The 20,351-nt window shown below is 49.1% G+C and overlaps 1 protein-coding gene across 2 annotated transcripts in view; it reads left to right on the top strand.

Annotated features, from left to right (window-relative positions):
- The window catches only part of ASIC2 (acid sensing ion channel subunit 2), a gene marked incomplete at its 5' end in the record, with an annotated part of 981,828 nt that overhangs the window by 884,516 nt on the left and 76,961 nt on the right, over window positions 1-20,351 (top strand). For both annotated transcript variants that reach the window (XM_080825772.1, XM_080825771.1), the window contains one exon: window positions 8,295-8,445. In XM_080825772.1, the coding sequence (XP_080681898.1) occupies window positions 8,295-8,445 (151 nt within the window). The remainder of the gene's footprint in view (window positions 1-8,294; window positions 8,446-20,351) is intronic.

Here is a 20,351-nt window from a genome sequence, read left to right as displayed (position 1 = left end):
CTGAGTGAATGGATGAGCCGTGACCATGGCCCCAGACGGAACAACATCTCAGATTCCATTCTCACAGCAGAATAACAGCTCTGCCCCTCCCCTGCGCCCGCTGGGGGCTTAAGCAGGTTGCAAACCACAAACAGAAACGTTCCCTGCCTGGGCAGAGGGTTTCTTTCCTCCACAGAGCACTTTCAGACCCATTATAGCCCTTTTGATCTTTACAATTCTACTGAAAGGTACTCTTGCCAGCACTTCCGAGATGAAGGATCCAGAACCAACGCGATGAAATAGTCCCCACATCGGTGCAGAGCCAGCACTGGAAGCTGGGGCTGCCTGGTCCCCAATTCGTGCTTGACTTTTCTCTTCCTTCCAGACATCTCCCGTAAGTGCCTACTATGTGCCAGGTCTGGAGCCAGGCACTGGGGATCCAGAGATAAAAATGCCACCGCCCCTCTGGCGTGCAAGAGAAGACAGACCCTGGGGCCTTAGCAGAGACAGCAGCCAACCTGTCGCTGAATCTCATTTGAAACTTCCATCAGACCAGGGCCCGGCCCCCCACCAGCCAAGCCGCAGGTCCTGCTGGAAAGGCGTCTGGTTCCCCACATCCCATTTCGCAACCTCAAGTCGGACCCAATATGGGATTCTCCCATGAGCTGTCAGGAGGGATTCATCAGCAGAGGTCTGGCCTTCCCAGGGACTCTTCAGGTGAGCAGCCGGAGTGCCTTCAAGTCGCCCTCTGTCTCTATGAGTCATCCACCAAGAGCACATTTGCTCACAAAATGTTTGAATCGGAAGAGAACACTCAGAGTCACCCATTCCTCCCCTTCGTGCTGTTTTCCCAGCTGACAGATTTGCAACCGCGTGATGCTCTTTCTTTCTGCATGGCGAGCACACATCCCCCCTCCTGCACGGTCTAAAGCTCTCTGGACAGTTGCCCGGTGGACAAGGCCCCAGCTGCACTCAGGCTCGGAGGGAGGAGGCAGGAGGGCCTCTCAGTGAAACAGGCACAGGAAATGTCACATCCCAGCAGCTGCATGCAGGGGTGCGGAAGAGAGGGTCACATGACCATCTCATACATTCTAATAATGCCAAGCAGACCTCTCACAACCCATGCACATAGAAGGGAACATCAGGTGAACCACTCTTTAGCTGTAGGACCTTGGAAGAGATATTTAGCCTCCCAGAGCCTCAGTTTTCTCATCTGCACACTGGGTGGAATAAGGCCAACTTCAGCGGGCTTTGTGAGCTGGAAAGGACAGGAAGGGTATAGAGCAGTCGGCATAGTGCTTGACTTGTGGTCAATGCTCAGTGACTATTCCTTCTTCCCCTTCCACCCCAAAAGTTGCCTCTAAGGAGAATGATACTAATGATGTCTTAAAAGAGATGGTGGCCTTCTGGTTGGGAAGAGGTGACAAGTGGTTCCCAAGGGGCCATGTTCCCTGGGCTTCTTGGTTTCCAGGAATACCACCCACCACCCCACGGGGGTGCTTTCATGGGGTTGCTTTCACAGGTATTTGTTGTACCTGTAGGGAAAACACACTCATGCCACAGTCCTTGGAAGGAGAGAACTAGTCAGAAATTCCGTTGCAGGAACTGATGAACGAGCAAGCAGAGATTTTAATAAGACACAGTCCTTGCCTTCAAAGAGCTGACCGTCTCCAGCAGCCCCCCTCCGCCGCCCTCCCCCTGCTGTGTTTTGTCTTCAAACAAGATCATTGCAACTTTAGGATACAATAAAGGCAGGTTCATTTTGTTTCCTGGAAGCCCGGAGACCCATTTAACAGACGTTCTCACTTCCCAATTGTGTGAAGTGTGTGTTAGGAGTTTGAAAGAAGCAAACCAAACAAATTAGACTAAATGGTTGGCTTAATACACGTTCTTTGGAAAACAGCCTAATGAGAAATTTCAGTAAGGGGAAATTTCGGTGAGGGGAAACTCAGTCAACTCGGTCCGGGGGCACTGGTGTGGAGAGGGAAAGACTGAATTTTGAAGGCATTTTGGAGCAGTACAATTTCATTTCCTTCAAGGGTAATAAGCAAGAACAGACAAGAAACCCACCGCCTAGAAGCCCTAAAGGTCAGGATTAATGAGGGGGCTGGAAGGTCTGAAGCTTGCAGGCTCAGCCGTGTGCTGGTGAGTGGGTATTTCAACAACCCTTGAGGGAACTTATGCATAATTTATTTTCTTAAGTAGGTACATGGTGTAGAAATGTTGTTTGCACTATTAATTGAACCAGAAAACTGTGTCTGCATGGGTATCAGCCATTCTTAACCTTTCCCAGCAAGGGCTCCTCTTTCCATTTCCCAGACTCTGTAAGGCAAGGGACCCCAGCAGGTCACGCCAATCCTGGATGCTCACACCCGGGGCCAGCATGGGCTGCCGATCTTTCCCGTATTCCTGGACGCAATGCCCCGAGAAGGGGATCCTGGCCATTAGTTCCAGCCCCTGGCGTGGGCATACAGCAGGCTTTAGAGGAAGAGCACAGACCCAAGCCATCTAGCCCAGGTCAGATCTCAGCTCTGTCTCCAAGCTAGCTGTGTGACCCAGAGCAGGTCACTTCACCTCTGTGGACCTTAGACTCCCATATGAAAAAGAGGTTTGGATGAGAAGATGCTTACCCTTTTCCAGGATGCCCCCCACTACCAGGTGGGAAAGCCCTGTGTTAGCAAGCTCCAATCTCACCGGTTGGCCAGGACCAGAGCTGATTGGGAGTGGGGCTGGTATTAGAGCCGTAGCTACAAGGGACAGGGGACAAAGAGCACAGGCTTCAGAAGTAGGCGAAGACGAATTTTGCCCTGAGTTCTCCACTGACCAGCTCTGTGACCTGGCTCAGCCCCTCTGGGCCTTGACTTTCTTATCTGTAAAATGGGGGTGATAATACCAACCTTGGGGGCAGTTGGCAAATAGTCGCGACGGCAGCGATAAAGTCGACGGTACCCCAGGGAGGGTAGCAAACTCCAGGGCTACTCTTAAGAGTTACAGGAAGGCAGTGAGACCTTCTCCCCATCCCCACATCTGTGTTTCTTTTGTTTAGAATGTGTCAACTTCAGATTGGTGGGATCTTTTCACTTTACCAATAACTGGTCACAGTTCAGTTGGAATTTACATGTAGATTTTCAAAGTGGATGGTATGCATGGCAATGTCTCTCTGTCTCCTCCAGAACTCCATGGCGCCTGTCATCTCCTGGGCTGCCCAGGGCTTCAGCAACAGGCTTAGCAGCATTAAGGAGTAAGCAGTCAGTGGCACAGGGAGGTCTTCATCTCCTCTAACTACTTTGAGATGAGCTTGGTATTTAGGGACCTAAGCAGAGAGGACAGGAAGCCTCAATCCCCCATTCAATTCATCTCGGCCTCCCTATCCACAACCCAAATGAAAAGGAGAAACCTAGTGACCCCTTCCCTGGTATGGATTCATAACTAGTCAAGATGTCTATTACATAATCCTCCAAAACAACCCACTTAAATCCTCCCATTTAGGCCATCCAACCACGCAGCAAGGTTATCTTGCTGGGTTTGTCGATGAGGCAATGCACCCGGGGACAGAAAATGCCATGTTCAGGACCATGGACTTGACAAGTGATAGAGAGCTGTCTTGATCTCATTCTGTCTGGCCCCAAATCCCAGGCTTCCTTCCTTGTGACTTCCCTGCTGATTAAAGTCTCACCCACAAGTCCCAGCTCTACTACCTACCTCCTAAGCAGCCTCAGTATCTTCAACCATGAAATGGGGACATGATCACAAGATGCCTCCACATCAGGGGAGCTGGACCATAATTAGGGAAGAGAGAACACCTATGGAAATGCCAAGCAGGGCCCTGCACAGAGTAGAGGATCAGGAATGGTTGGTTTCCTCTCCTTCATGGGGCCACTGGGTCCATAGGCAGTCTAAGCTGTAACACACCATGCAAATGTTAGCAATAAAGGTTAATTTCACGGGACTCATGTTTATCTCAAGATCCCACATATCCCTCACCCTCTGCTGCCCGCTCCCTCCAGGAGATCCAGGTTTGAAATGTACACCTTTAACTCTTACAAACCAACGCAACTGACTATAATTCTAGACTCTTAGCAACCCAGTGGGTCCAACCCTGCCATCCGAGATGGGGCTGTCAGCACTTACCGGGAGCACAGAGCGATGCCTGGGAGGATGGCAGGTCTGAAGCAACAGCAAGCTGGGCCTGACAGTCCGGACTTAAATAAATTGTATTTTCTGGCTGGGGACGATAAGACAAGACATCTGAAGCGTGTGTTACACTTACACATCATTATGCTCCCGAAATGGGGAAGGAGAGCTGCATCTTGTCCCAAGTTTGTAGCAAAATTGTGCAGTGTGTACATAGCTCTCAGGTCTTTGATGTTGAGCAGAGAGAAAAATAATCCTCTCGGAAACACCAGGCAGGAGCCGCGGGCCCCGCAGCACAGTGAGGGAGGCTGGGAGAGGCGTGCAGCCAGCACGAGCCTGCTGCTGTCTCTGAGCCCCTTCTCCTGCCCTAATGAAGGTAGACTGTCTTAGCTCCCGAAAGGATTATTTCCTCTAATACCTTCATGCAGAAGCAAGCAAAAATGCTTAGGTACAATGAAGTGGGAAGCTGAGAAGGGCCTCGGCAGACAAAGGGAGGGGAGGGAGGGGAGGGAGGGGAGGGAGAGTGGGACAAGTGTCAAAAAGGCTGGCCAGTGCCGAAGGACGCCTCCCAGATGTGGGCAAGGGGATGTGGGTTGGCACACCCTGGAGTCCCTTCGTTCATTCAGCAAAACAGACACAGTCCCTACCCTCTCAGAGCTTGCAGTCTAGCGAAGGCATGTCCGAGAAATAGCCACGTGGATAACCAGCTAATTACACGATTTGATATGCACCATAAAGGGAAAAAATGGGAAGTGCGAGGTTGTAAGACAGGATGTTCCAATTGAAATGGAGGCTGGGAGCAGGGATGCGGGGAGAGACTGACACCACGGGCCCCTGCAGGAGCCACCCCTAGGGCCCAGGGTGGGTAGCAGGCCTGGCGAGGGGGCAGCCAAGGGTGGGGAGTGAGTCTCCGTCACTGCCACCGCAAAGACTCGTCTGCTCCCTCCTCTGTAGGGGAGATTTGGATGCCCGAGGCTTTGGCGGTGCCAGCCCAGTGCCCGACACAGAGCAGGCACTGTGTCAATGACCAGCTGAAGGGAGCAAGCCCCCAGAGCCTCCATCTCCTGTTCAAGTGGGGAAGCTGAGGGAGGCTTCTGTAAAGGAAGTTCAGACTAAACCCGTTCTCACTGCGCAGCCTTGGGCAAGTTGCTTCCTCCCTGCCAAGTCCCCATTTCCTTCCCTGTGAAGTAAGGCAAGTCGACGAGACGGTCTGCAAGACCCCTCGGAGCTTCCGCACCTTGTCATCCCCCAAGGATGCCCTCTCTCGACCCCACCCACCCTGCATGTCTGGGATCAGAGACACTGGGCTGGTCCACCCTTGGCCCCAGTGGGTAGGGGTCACATTCTAACCCCAGCCCAATACTCTGGAGTTCAATTACCAAGTGTAGGGTGTGGGGGAATTGGAATTTGCAATAATCCAGTGCAAAGTTGCAATGTACTTTTACTTACGAATCACCTCGTATAGATAGGTAGTTCATATTAGAATCAGTTTCGGAGCCATCAAGCCTATTTAGTGGATCTACAAAGAAAAGTCCTAGTAGAACACCCAGAAGTCACCCCAGATGTGTTCAAGCCCTTGCCAAGGATGTGCTAACTGTAAGATTCTCTCCTCTGTTCATTACGGTGGTCCCAGGGAACATCTCTCCGGAGGACAAATTCGTTAGCCAAGTCTAGTTGCTATAAATAATAGCAATGATAAAGCTCAGGGGGTTTTTTGGAAAATCATGTTCCAGCTGTCCTCCCCCACCATGAAGCTAGGGGAGCAGGGCTTGGCTGTCCTGAAACAGTGCGGCAGGTCAGGGACTGAGACATTTTATACAGTGAAGAAAACGTGAACTCTGATGTTTTGCCGGGGCTTCCCACGGGTCCTGAAGGCAGGTAGCAGGCTTTGTACTTCTTTGCAATCCCCATAATCCTCGCACATAGGAGGAGCCCATGACTATGACTACTGATGGGCTGATGGAAAAAGCAAGGCATGGAGAAAGAGACTAGGGCTCAGAAAAGCCCCAGTGACAAAGACCCAGGAGAGCACAGCCAGAAAGAGCATGCGTATTAGACATTCATGGATTTCGTATCTCAGCATCTCTACTTAATAGCTGTGTGACCTTAGGCAAGTCACTTAGCATATTTGGGCCTGAGTTTCCTCCTCTGCACTATGGGAGCAGAAATTCCCAGAACAGTCATGGTTGCAAGAGTTAAAGGAGATAACATAGGTGAGTGTCTAGCAGAGTGTCTGGCACATCGTAGAAGCTTCTCTTCCTTCCTTCCATCTGACTCTCAAGATCTGCATAAGAAAGGCAGCCTCCAGCACTTGCCCCTGTGATTTATCTGCCCCCACACTGAAGGATGGGAGGCCAGAGAGCCCCCCCACCCCACACCGTGGCCTCCATGCTGCAGGCAGGGACAGCTCAGTGGAAGCAAGGCCAAGGAGAGGTCTGGTTCCAAACCTCAGCGGCTACAGGAACCCAATACAGTTGGCCTGGCTCTCTTCCAGCCAATTTTGCCAGACGTAATTTGGCTTCCGCTCGAGGTTCCAAAGCAGTTATGTAAGCATAATAACCCATAGCATTTGTAGAAAGCTCTTACGGTTTTCAAAACACGTTGTGTATGTATTACCCCAGCTGATCTTCTTGGTAACCTTGAGACGTCGCTAAGGAAAGGGCGAGAACTCCCATTTTATAGATGGAGAAGTTGAGGCTTGGAGGGTTTATTTGGTTCATGACTAATGAGTGGCAACATCAAACTTGGACAAAGATCTCTGCATTCCTTGCCTTGGGCTCTTCCCACACCATCACACCATCGTACTACATCGTTGTAATCATGTAATCATCAGGCAAAAGTGGCCCAAATACCTACTGGGTGCCAGGCAATGTAGTAAGTCCTTGGATGCAGAAGTGAGAGGCAGAGTCAAGTTCAGGAGAGATGTAGGACCAACTATTTGGGATGTGATAACTGTCATGGTGAAGGAGCCAGGGGAACGGGGAGGAAGGACATAGACCAGCTTGGTCCAGGGACTCAGGAAGGCTTCCTGGAGGAGGAGATGCATCAGTCCCATCTCAGAGAACAGTTAGGAAGAGGAGTGAGAGGAGTTGCAGATAGCAAAAGCAGCAAACAGAAAGAAGTGTGTGAACCAGCAGGTTGTCTGATCTGATTCCATCCACCCACTCAGCACTCACTCATTCCTTCATTCATTCAACATATATTTCTGGAGCACCCCCATGTGCCAGGTACCATACACAGCAAATAAGCAGATGTAGTCCCTGAATGCACAGAGTTTCCCTGCTAGTGGATTCCTGTGGACACGGATGGGGAAGGGTAGGATGGAGTGGGCAGAGGGCATCTCTATGGTGGGCCTAGATTTAAGCCTACGGGTGCTGGGGATCACTGATGAATTTTAAGCACAGGATTATCAAAGTGAGGTTTGCATTTCAGAAAGCAGGAGCCACAGCAAAGTTAGAGTATGGGCTCAAGGAGGTGGTCTGGAATCCAGGAGCCCAGCTCAGAAATTGCAGCAGCCCAGGCAAGCAATGAATGGGTCCTGAGTTACAGCAGTGCCAGAGGAAAAAGGCGGAATGCATGCCGATGTAGAAACAGCCTTGACAGGCCTTTCTGGTTAATTGGACATGGAGGTGAGGAAGAGTGGACAGCCACTCTGAGGGTCTGGCTCAAACCTCTTGGAAGGGGGTGATGCTATTCCCTGGGACAGGAGTGCAGCAGAACCATCTGGTGGGGCAGGGAACCTGAGGAAGTTTGTTCCCACTGGGACTCACTGAGTGTCTGGGGACTCTGGGTCCCCCTGAAGTCACACTCATCAGGCACTGTGATCAGCGAGTCTGAAGTCCAGGAGAGAGCTTGGGGCTGGAGGTTCAGATTGGCTTACAAATGATGTTCAACATTTGGAAGATGGACAGGACCACCCAGAGCAGGGGGTGCCCAGGGGGAGAAGACACCAGATCCCATCACAACAAACCCCAAAATGTGTCCATACTTTTCTTTGATACCTGAATCCTGCTTGGCAAAAGTCAGGCCATTAGTCGCAGTGAAGAATCATGGCTCCTCCAGAGGGCTTGACTGGGATGGACTATGGGGACTCTGGCCTGATGTCATCTCACCTCTCAGGTCTCACCAGTCTCTAGTCTGAAGTCACTCATGTGATTCTCTCCTTCTCCTCTCTCCCTCAGGTGTTTACAAAATATGGAAAGTGTTACATGTTTAACTCAGGAGAGGATGGCAAACCTCTGCTCACCACGGTCAAGGGCGGGACAGGCAACGGGCTGGAGATCATGCTGGACATTCAGCAAGATGAGTACCTGCCCATCTGGGGAGAGACAGGTGAGCTGGGTACGGGGACCGGGGCTGTGGGTGATGGCAGAGGGGTACAGGACTCTGAAAGATTGGTTAGCTTCGGGTGGGCTGTCTTGGTCCGGGCTTTAAAGGATGGCTCTCCATCAGCAGGACTACAACATAGACGTGAAGAGTAGGGATGTCCCTCATGGACTGTGATACTCAGGGCTCCCTCAGATTTCAGTAGATGGGAGAGGGACAGATGACAGGAATACTGGAAAGGGAAGGCAGATAGGCTGAGGGGGGTGTTGGAAGCATGGAGAAGATATTATTGTGCAGGCGGGTGGCTTGATTTCAGGAGAAGAGGAAAACATGGACCATCTCCTTCCTCTTCCAACTATTTGGAGTACCTCAACCCAGCCAGGAGGCCCAGCTGAAGGGAGAACATCTCTTCCCACTAGGGGAAGGTGGAGGAGCTTGCTGGCTTGGAAAGCCAAAGGGCATGGACTCAGGGACCTGGCACCAGGCCTGTGTGAGCCCCTGGGGGACCTGTGTGTACAGGCCCCTGAGTAAGTTCATCCACACATTCATCTGTGTATTTATTCAGCAAACTATTCATTAGCTGTATGTATACTATGTCAGGCTTTGCACCACAGTAAAGACATTAAGGTGAAAAACACCAGGTCCTTGATCACAGCCTAGAGGAGGAGACACACAAACCCAATCCAGTATGACATGAATGTACCCGCACGAGGAGGACAGCGGCCTCCTCCTGGGTGGGGTGGGGTGGTGGGTGTTCAGGGAAAGCATCATGGTGTCCCGGGCATTTGAACAGAGTCTTGGGATTATCCTGGATTATCTAGGAGGGTCCTCACAAGAGGGGTGCAGGAAGATCAGACAGAGAAGAAGGTGGGGGAAGCAGAGATTGGAGTGATACAGCCAGTAAGCCTAGAGACGCTAGTGGCTTCTAGAATTCCCCCAGGTGGAGAAAGTAAAGAGGTGTCCAAGAGTGGGACATGGTTGCAAAGTAGACCCAAAGCAAGAGTAGTGCTGTGTTCAGGATGTCATAGCAGGGAGTAGGGAAGGGGGTCAAGGATAGGCCTGGGGAGGGGCCTCCATGGGAGAGGAGAAGGAAGAGAAGATACTAGCAAGAAAGATGCCCTGGGCCCTCAGGTTAGAGCTGAGGTGAGTGGAGGCCAAGTAGGCCAGCCCCCACCTCTTCCAACCCCCACCCCATGACTCCTGGAACCAGCCCCCCAATCCTGAGCTCTGGCCCTGACCACGCCCAGGCGTTCCAGGCTTCTGAGAGCAGCCAGTGCTTCCACCCTGGGAATGACTGACTACAAATTCTAAGCTCCCTCACCACCACTCTTTCCTTCCATGACTCTCACTCAGGCTCCCTGTGGGGAGAGGTGAGCATGACCATTTCCCTCACTGTGTGGTGGTCCTCCTGCTCCTACAATCAAGGAGTAAAATGGTCGCCACATACATCACTCCAACAATGCCTTCCAGTGGCTCACCTCAGGCTGAATCCAGGCCATCTGCTGCTTGCCAAGGAGATGCCTTGTTGGCTTCATCCACTTCTTTAAATTCAGTGCCCCTGCCTTCCAGCAAACAGAGGGTGGTCTGGGTTTGTGCTGAGCTCTGGCATCCCTGAGAGCTGACCAGCAGAGCTTGGCTTTCCAGAACATCCCTGAGACCAGTCTGTGTCCTGGGACCATGGGCATCTGTAGACAACCCTGAGTCCTAGGAACTGGGTCTCTTTGTCTCCCAAAAGAAGCTCTGCCTTGCAGACACTGAAACATCTTTGCTTATCAAACCATCTGTGGAAAAGGGAGAAACAGTCAATAAAAATAGGTCCTGAAGACGTCATACCCACACCCTGACTACCGGTCAGTTATCTTTGCATGGTGATGGTGGATTTCCTGCCCTCTTACCTCGATTTGGGAGCAAAAGTAAACATGTACACCCCCACATGCACACACTCACACAATGCCAGGCACCTCGTCACACACATCTTTACGCAACACAGCTCCCTATGGGGTCTGGCCTTAGGTTGGAGCACTGGCCACTGATAGCCCCTGTGGTTCCAAACACAGGACCTACCCCCTGGGAATATGCATTCTGCCTCCTGAAGCCATAGATGGATATAGCAGGAGAGCTCTGAGATCATCTCTTCCAGCCAATCCCCTTGCTCCTTGGTGGAGGGAGAACTGAGGCCTGGTATGGTGAGCTTCTAGACATCACGCAGGAAAGTCATGGCCAAGCCAGGGCTCTACTGACTTAAGCTTTCTGACTACCAGTTAGCCCCAGTGGACCATAACGGTGCTTGAGGACCTGCTGTGTGCCTAACACTGTGTAGGGCATGGTCAGAGAGGCAGAAGACACCAGACCCTGCCTCTCAGGAGCTTATCGTCTCAGTAGGCAGCCAAGCACTACACAGAACCCGCAAGAGGACAGCCTCGCTCCTGCCAGCAGCTTGAGCTATCCTTTATGATCCACCAGCCCTCCTCACTTAAACCATGGCCTCTGGGGCTAGGTGGCTGGGAAAGGAGGCTGCATGAAGAAAGAGGGACTGAGAGCAAGGGCAGGGGCCAGAAGAAACCGGTCAGAGGAGGACTGGTCGGTGCTGTCCAATAGAACTTTCTGCAGAAATGGAGGGAGTGCTCTCTAGCGGCACTGTCCAGTCCAGTCACCCCAAGGGCGCTTTTGAAATGTGGCTCATGGGAATGAGGAGCTGAGTTTAATAGCATGTCATTTTGATTAATTTAAGTTGTCATGGGTTGGGGGGTGGCTAGCGGCTACCACATTGGGGAGCACAGCTTCAGACTGCTCTTGTAGGTTTCTTGGATGTTTGCCTCTACAGCCAGCTCCCACCATCTTCTGGGACTGTAATATTCCTCAGTTCTGGCCTTCCCCCAACCAAGGCCATGAGGAGTAGAGAGGGCCCTTTATCCCCACTTACCAGGGAAAGAGGCTGAGGTTAGGCAACTTCACCCTGGCCACCCAGCCTGATGGCCTGAATCCTTACATCCAGTCTCCCTCAACTGGACATTTCTTCAAGCTGAGAAGACACTGAGCAATGAGCACCTCTTGGACACTCTGGTCACCTCAAAACCTCTTGTGTCCTGGGCCAGTGAGGAGTGAGCTCCATGGGGGTAGGAGTGAGGAGTACACACCTATTGAAGGATGAGGGGTGGACTCTGACAGGTGAGGGTTGCTTGTCCGTGAGGCCACCTGAGGAAACATGGCCATCTTGTTCCTTGCTCTTTGCTCCAAAGGACTTTGGGCACCATGAGGCCTAGTCCTGCCATGATCTTCAAGAGGGAGGCTGCCTTCTGGCCCTCCAAGCTCTGTGGCCCCACAGACACCATCTTCCTTCTTCGGCATTTCTGCCTCCTCTCAATTCCCAAGTCTTCGTCAGAGACATCTGGGTGATGGCGGAGAAGAGGGGAGTTAAAATATGGTGGTTGAGGGAGTAGCCACAGACAGCTTGATGGCAGGCAGTGTAGTAGGACAGGAAAGTGCCATTACAGAGTCAGACCCAAGATGAAATCCCCAGCTCTTCCTTTACCAGCTATGTGGCTGAGGACATGTGAATGGGCCTCCATGTCCTCATGCCTAATAGAGGTCAACCACACAAATAAACTGATCGATTTGGGGGATGGCTGAAGGAAGCGCACGAGAGCTCTCTGCAGACTGTAGGCAGTGGAAGGGTGATAATGATGACCATGGCAGCGGGGGGGGGGGGGGGGCGCGGATAGTCAAACTGTCCCAGAGCCAAAGCCTATGCTAGATATCCCAACCCTGTAACAGAGGTCCTGAAGCAACTCAACATCCGTAAACCTCGTTCTGCTCAAAGCAGAGCCTCTGGGACACCCTTGCCTTGCCTCATGGACGGCTTCATTGCTCAGAAATTTAAGGGAGCAGTGAGCGAACCACTCCTTCGGGTGTAATTCTGGCAGACAGGGAGGACCTTTGATGCCTGAGTGATTTTGACAAAGGTACCCCCTTTGAGTGGCCCCCCAGCCCTATGGGTTCACACTTAGTGAAGCAAGATGACTGTGAGAATTATCAAGTGTCCTTTCCTCCAGGCTGACAACACACCACACCAGAATGCCCTCTTGCCCAAACAACCTTATGCAAGGCACCCTGGAACAATGCCATTTTATATTATTTCATTTTATTTTATTTTAAGATTTTATTTATTTGACAGAGACCACAAGTAGGCAGAGAGCAGGCGGGGTGGGGGCAGCAGGCTCCCCACTGAGCAGAGAGCCCGATGCGGGGCTCGATCCCAGGACCCTGAGATCATGACCTGAGCTGAAGGCAGAGGCTTAACCCACTGAGCCACCCAGGTGCCCAGAACTATGTCATTTTAAAGAAGACAAGATCCGTCCCATATGGACCTCATCAGTATGGGCCCTATGGAATGGTTGAGATTGGGGATATTCCATGTTACAGGAATAGCAAGGATCTGGGGACCCTGCTTAGACAAAGTGAAACACATTTATTCATTGCGGGGATTCTTAAACATGCTACGTCATGAACATCTGAGTAGGAAAATTGCAGGCAGCCTTTATTTCCCAAATGCCTTTGACCATGGAAACCTTTCTCACGGAGGAGCTCACAAAATAGCACGAGGACAGAAAAACCATCCTGGACTGGAGAAGTGCAGATTTCATGGCCAGCGTTTTCTAAAGGAAATTAAATTGAAGACAGGTGGGAGGTTGTTAAAAATGAAACTCTGTGTCGATGCCTCCGAGTAACTTCAAAAGATAAAAGACATAGGCAGTGGGTTATCTAGGTTGCACACGAGAGAAACCAAATTCAAACAAGCTTAGGCATAAAAGGAATTGTATTGCCCCCAGAATCCAAGGCAAGCTTCAACAGCCAAACAGCGGGCGAGCAAGGATGCAGCATCAGAAAAACCAGGGTTCAGGCGCCCTCGGGGCTCTGCTTCTCTCGCCTCTCTTCTCTCTGAGTCACTTTATTCCCTCTCACTACAGACAGGTCCTTTCCACACATATATTTTTTTTCACACATAGCCGCCAATAGTTTTCTATTTTACATGTCCTATCCCCAGCAAGAAACTATTCTGATTCTCTCCTGGGTCTCCTATTTAAAAAAAAAAAAAAAAAAAAAAAAAAAAAAAAAAAACAGGGAAGGAAATCATTGGCCCATTGGTCAGTTGGGGAGTCCACATGTGGACCAATCAGCAGTGACCAGGGGAGTGAGATCATAGAAGGATCCAAGAGCCCTGAGGAAGTTGTGTGGATGGCAGCTGGGGAAGGAGTTCCCAAGAGATAGCCCCCATGAAGGGCCATGCTGGGAGAGGTAGGGCTGAGGGTAGGGCTGAGGTAAGGTTGGGTCGCCTCTGAGGAAACCGGAATTGGTGTACAGAGAGCTCTCAAATGAACTCAGATTCTAGAGAGATAGGCTCAAAAGTTGGAAAGACCACAGATAAGCCTCCTCCCTTTCTCCTCTCCCTCTTTCCTTCATTCACCCCATGCAAAAACACTTTTTATTGAATATAATCTGCCTCAATTTCTCCATATCCTAGTATTTAGAAAAATGAACCTGAGGGGCACCTGGGTGGGTCAGTCGGTTAAGCGTCTGACTCTTGATTTCGGCTCAGGTCGTGATCTCGGGATCTTGCTATCGAGCCCTGCGTTGGGCTCTGTGCCTAGTGGGGAGCCTGCTTGAGATTCTCCCTCTCCGTCTGTCCCTCCCCCTGCCTGCGTGCTCTCTCTCAAATAAATATTTTTAAAAAGTGAACAGGACAGTGGAAAGCATGAATTAAGTATGCAATAAATGGTTGTTGAATCAATCAGAAAAAAAAAGGAAGGAAAAACGAACCTGATATTATATCTTTGAGCAAAGGAATTGTGTTGAGGGTCTATGCTTTAATGGGGGTAAATATCTGGTACCTTATTTTCCACCACGAGCCTCCTCACCTCCTACTCTGTCCCCTTATTCACTTGGCTCTGGCCACACTGGCTTCCCTGGGATGCCTTGAACGCTCCAGGAACACTGTTACTTGAGGGCCTCTGCATTCTCCAATCCCTCTGCCTAGAATTCTCTCTGCTCAGATCCGCATGGCCAACCCCCTCACCTCCACCAAGTCTTTGCTCAGAGATCACCTTCTCACGGAGGGCTGCCCCCGATGACTCACCCAAGTCCTCATCCCTCCTCCTCTCCTCTGCTTCTCCTTTTCTCCATGACATGTGTCACCTTCAAAAACACTGTGGGATTTACTTATTTATTATTTGTCGGTCCCCTTCTGCTAAAACATATGCTCCAAGAGGTCAGGGATCTTGGACTGTCTGGTTCACTGATGCACACCAGGGCAGTAAATATTGGTTAATACAGTCGTTGAGAGTGGGGGGAGGGGGGATCCTGTAACTGCACACTGACAGGTCCAGGTCAAGAAAGAAGCTGGCATTCCTGAGTGGCCACTAGGTGCCCCGAACATTCAATCCCACGAGCTCTTTCTGTCGTCCTAACCAGGTGTTGCAATCCCCACTATGAGATAAAGAAACTGGGGCCCAGAGGGGTTGAGTAAGCTTCCCAAGAACACACATTTCATTAAGTAGCCGAACCAACTAAAAGCCCACGCACGAACCCAGAAGCAATCCTCCTTTCACTATGTGCCTTTAATGTTCAAAATGTGATTGTAAAAGAACTGCCATGAAAATAGCTCAGGGTGGGGGGGGGGGAAATGGTCCAGGTGACATCTCTGAAGAGAGAACAGCAGATAATGATAGGTCTGTTAAAATTTTCCCTTTCTATTTTTCCCTCTTTTTTTTTTTTCCTCAATAGCAGAATGCTTGTATTGAACAAAAGCTTTTTCACAGCCCCAGTATATAGAACAGATAAAGGTAGAGCTGCCCTGGTTCACCTGGAGATGGGGACCTCAGTGTGATTGTCCCTTGCTCACTATGGCTGACCCTGAGGAACCCTAAGGCTCCAGAGAACCCAGTTTGAAAAGCGTCAGATGGACACCTCATGTTCCCAGGGTAAAAATGTGTCCATTGGTGTGTACACCCCAGACACCGACTCCAAACATCACCCTCCCTTCTTTGGGCGTGGTCAAAGGAGCTCATGATGTGTCTGCTGGGCTCTGGGGAAGCTGGCAGTCTAGACTTCTGGTTGAACATGGTAGACTGGACAGAAGTGTTTCTGGAGGCTCCCTCCATACACCCCACCTAAATGGCCATCATAGGTTGGTTTTTTTGGTTTTTAAGTATAAACACACAATGACAGGGAGGATGGGGAAAAAGGCAATAGTCAATGTCAGCAAGTTTTTGGAAGATGGAAGGCAGAAGGTAATTACTTGGCGTGTGGCAGACAAAGCTGAGGGATAAGGGTCTGCACTGAAAAGCCGACTAAAGCCACACAGTCCTCACCACTGAACCCCAGAAAGAGTCAGAGGCATCAGAGTTGGAGGCATCAGACAATGCTGAAGACAGGGATAAGAGAGAGGGAAAACTAGGAGGATTAGTTCAAAGCCTGTGAAAGGAGCTGTTAAGTCTCTCAGATATCCAGACAAGTACCTCTCCGCACCCCAGCACCCGATGGGATGAAACAGACTGGCTCTGGGCATGGATAAACCAGACAGAGGTGAGGCATGGGTGAGGTGCTGTACAGAAAACAGGGAGAGGAGGTCAGGTTTTGCTTACTGAGTAGGGAGACCCCAGCCGTCCTAATCTACCCTACCACCTCCAAACAGAAGTCTGGGGAAATCCCTTTCTGGAGAGACTGACAGTCTCATGAGGAAAGGTCCACATAGAATGACGGTCAGGAATCCCCAGATGTAATGGCCTGTTTAGATCCCCCCCAGGGGAAAGCCCCTTAGCAAGTCCTCCCACACCCAGGAATGACTGTGCAGCATTTAAGTCCCTCTTCGTTATGAGTGGACAGCCAAAATGTCTGGCTTTTGAGGGAAGCCACTGATAGGAAAGGAACCACACCAGCCAAACAAAAAAGAAACTGTGAGGAACTAGAGATAATGATTGACAGCATAAGCTTTAGAGTCAGACAGAGCCTAAGTTCAAGTCCCAGCTATACAACTTACCAGCTGTGTGACCTTGGATAAGTTACTTAACCTCTCTGACTCTGCATTCCATCACATCTAAAATAAGAATAATATTATTATCTACTGTGAGAAGTTGTTAGGAAGACTGAAATGAGTTAATATTTATGAAGTACTTAGAAAAAGCCTGAATAATATTGGGCACTGTATGAGTGTTTGATAAATATAAAATGAATGCAGGGAGCAGAAGGAAACATCAAACCACTTTTTAAAGATTCTCATGAGATGAGAGATGATATTGCATCCATAAATACAAGCTATTAAAATAGGATGCTATTAAAAGGTAACATACAAAGAAAAAGTTGTGGTTTTTTTAACTCCTGGAAATTAAAATATGATTTTATTTTTTAAAAAAAGATAGAAGGGTTGGAATTGGGGAAATTTCCTGAAAAGTAAAATGAAAAGACAAACAGATGGAAAATGGAGAGAAAAAAGATATGAAAATGAGAGAGTAAATCCAGGAAGTCCAACACACTCCTACAAAGAGTTCTAGAATAACAAACCAGAGAGAATGGAGAAGAGGACGTTGGCAGAGAAGTAAGACATGAAGAGTTCCCAGCCGAAGCACGTGATTAATAGCTAAAGAATTCACCAAGTCCTGACGGCAGTAAGTGGCTGAACAACCAGACCAAGACGCATCCTCGAGGAATTCAGGCTAACAGAGATAAAGAGAAAACCTTACAAGTTTTTGGAGAGAAAAAAACAAATTGCCTACATAAGATCTACACTCAGCACAAGCGGGGACGGCTCAGCAGATGCAATTAAAACCAGAGGACACTGGGCAGAGAGGAGGGATGGGAAATCTTTCTTTCTTTTCTAAGACAGAATTCTCTACCCAGCAAGCTACAAATGAAGCATAAGGGTAGAATTTGGTTTCAAATATATTCCAAGGGCGCCTGGGTGATGCAGTCAGTAAAGCATCTGACTCTTGGTTGTGGCTCAGGTCATGATCTTAGGGTCATGAGATCAAGCCCCAAGTGGGGCTCCCTGCTCAGCTACGAGTCTGCTTGAGATTCTCTCTCCCTCTCCCTTTGCCCCTGCCCCTGCTTGCATGTACGCCCTCTCTCTCTCTCTCAAATAATCTTTAAATATATATATAAGTATATATTCCAAATATGTATATCATATAGTTTCATACATAGATCAAATATATTGATATTATTTATTAATATTATATTAATTATACATCATATGTAATATTTCATAATATATTATATCATATATCATATATTATATTCATATAATAGTAATTACATATCCTATCTAATGGTGCTATAATCATAATTAATATATTAATTATATTTTCATGCTAATATAATATATACATTATTTATTAATATATAAAATATATTTTTTGGCAAGAACATTTACATTCTACTCTCTTCACAGATTTCCATTTTACCATACAATGTTATCAACCATAGTCACCGTGTTTTATATTGTACCCTCTGACCTTATTCATCTTGAAAGTTGGTGTCTTTTTACCAACCTCTGCCTATTTCCCCCACCCTTATCCCCTGGCAACCACTCCTCCTCTGTCTCTATGAGTTTGGATTTTTTTTTTTTCCCACTTCTGTGATAGATATCTAGAAAACCAAAAAACAAAACAAAACAAAGCAAAAAAAGCACCAACAAACAAAAAGAAAAAGAAAACAGAACAGGAAACTCAAAAGAGTTTTACAAGAAAAGATCGAAATCTTTAGATACTACAAGGCTGGGGTGTGGACACTATTTACCTAGTTCTGTAAAAGCTAGAGACTAGCTTAACCGGACTATCGTGTACGTCTCCAGGAGGATGGAAAGAAAAGAAACACAGCAGGCCACCCCTCGCGAAAGAAGCCTACGTCCTCACCTCCCATGGGAGGAATTGGTGGCTAATACCTACAATTTTTTAAAACCAAGAAGTATCTTCCGAGCTATTGATGTCCAATGCAATACGAAAGTAAATACAAGAAAAAAGTGGGTTTTTTTGGTTGAAAGTAGCTGTCTCTTAAAATTGGGGCTTGGGGCTCCGGGAGAGGCGGAGCCTACATTGCTGTTTTTCATTAAAAGCCTTGCGGAATCATTTGGCTTCTTAAATTATGTACATACATCACTTTGATAGAAATTAAAGTTAAATTTAAAATGATCCGAACTTCTCTGCATAGCTGGGAAGCCTGAGCACCTATCAGGAATAGCACAACTTCTATCTCCCGTCATAAATGGTACATAGCCAGACGGGATGCCGATGGTTGCTATGGTTTCTCTGACATCTCTGCTCCCAGGAAGCACTCCTGTCATGGTGCCTGGTGCTGCGGACCTTCCCGGAAGGAATCCTGAGAGTCGGGAACCCCGGGACGTGCAGCAGCCAGCTGGAGTTCCAGGCTCACCCTCGGAGGGGGTCTTTGCGCTGGATGGGGTAGGGGGAGGGGTCTCCACAGGTGCCAAGGAATCGGGAGAAAGGACGCCACGAGTCAGAAGCACCATTGGAGGCAAGCATCCATGAAGCAGCCAGAAAACTGACTTCCACCGTTCTGAGAACTGCCTGACACACATGCAGAAAATATACCTGCTCTATTCACATGTCGCAGCCTGGCTGGCGGTATCCCCATGAAGCAGACCCACCTCAGAGCTCATGCCCTCCTAGTCGGTAAATTGCCAAGGCGACCTACTGTGTGCCACACCCTCAGGGATACGCATGAAGGGCGCAGTCCAGGTTTGCAAGGAGTTCACAATCTAGGGACTATCTCGAGGGTTCCTCTTACGGAGGAGACGGAAATGCGTTGATCCAACAACCCTCACATTGCTTGTAGGCTGCCAGACTTCTGCAGTCTGGGCACATGTACACAATTAAATGTCATCAAGTGCTCTAACTGCTAAGGATAGATGGAGCAGGTGATGGGTTCCAGAAGGGAGGAAAAGGGCAAATCAGGGGAGGCTTCCGAGAGGAGGTGACCTTTTGGGCCTCGTCCCGGGCCTGGCTGCCAGGCGGATATGCAGAGGATGGGAGTTAGAGAGGGTGTGAGGCATAAGGAGGTGAGAGGCCAAACAGAAGGAAGGGAACCTGAAGCAAAAGTCCAGAACAGCCCAGGGTGTCCATGGTAGCTGGCTCTAAGGTTGAGACCCAGAGCTGGACGGTTGGACAGAAGTCAGATCACATCAGGTCTGGTGTGTTCTGCTAACCCATCAATGCTCTCCTGTGAGTCCTGCTCCCCAGAGGGTGGTCCTCCAACCAGCGACACCAGCATCCCCTTGAGGCTTGTCAGAAATGCAGAATCTAGAGCCCAACCCGAATCTGCATTGTTTTTTTTTTTTTTTAATTTTTTTATTTTAATAAACATATAATGTATTTTTATCCCCAGGGGTACAGGTCTGTGAATAGTCTGGTTTACACATTTCACAGCACTCATCATAGCCCATACCCTCCCCAATGTCCATTTCCCCACCACCCTCTCCCGTCCCCCTTCCCCCCTGCAACCCTCAGTCTGTTTCTTGAGATTGAGTCTTTTATGGTTTGTCTCCCTCCCAATCCCATCTTTTCATTTTTTCTTTTCCTACCTCCCCCCAACCCCCCCCCCGCCTTGCATCTCCACTTCCTCATATCAAAGAGATCATATGATAGTTATATTTCTCCGATTGACTTATTTCGCTAAGCATGATACCCTCTAGTTCCATCCACGTCGTCGCAAATGGCAAGATTTCATGTCTTTTGATGGCTGCATAGTATTCCATTGTGTATATATACCACATCTTCTTTATCCATTCATCTGTTGATGGACATCTAGGCGCTTTCCACAGTTTGGCTATTGTGGACATTGCTGCTATAAACATTCGGGTGCACGTGCCCCTTCGGAGCACCACGTTTGTATCTTTAGGATAT

This window comes from Martes martes (genome assembly GCF_963455335.1).
Source record: "Martes martes genome assembly, chromosome: 16".
Classification (NCBI taxonomy): domain Eukaryota; kingdom Metazoa; phylum Chordata; class Mammalia; order Carnivora; family Mustelidae; genus Martes; species Martes martes.
Note: the sequence above shows the minus strand (reverse complement) of the source record. Positions and strands in the feature narration are given on the sequence as shown.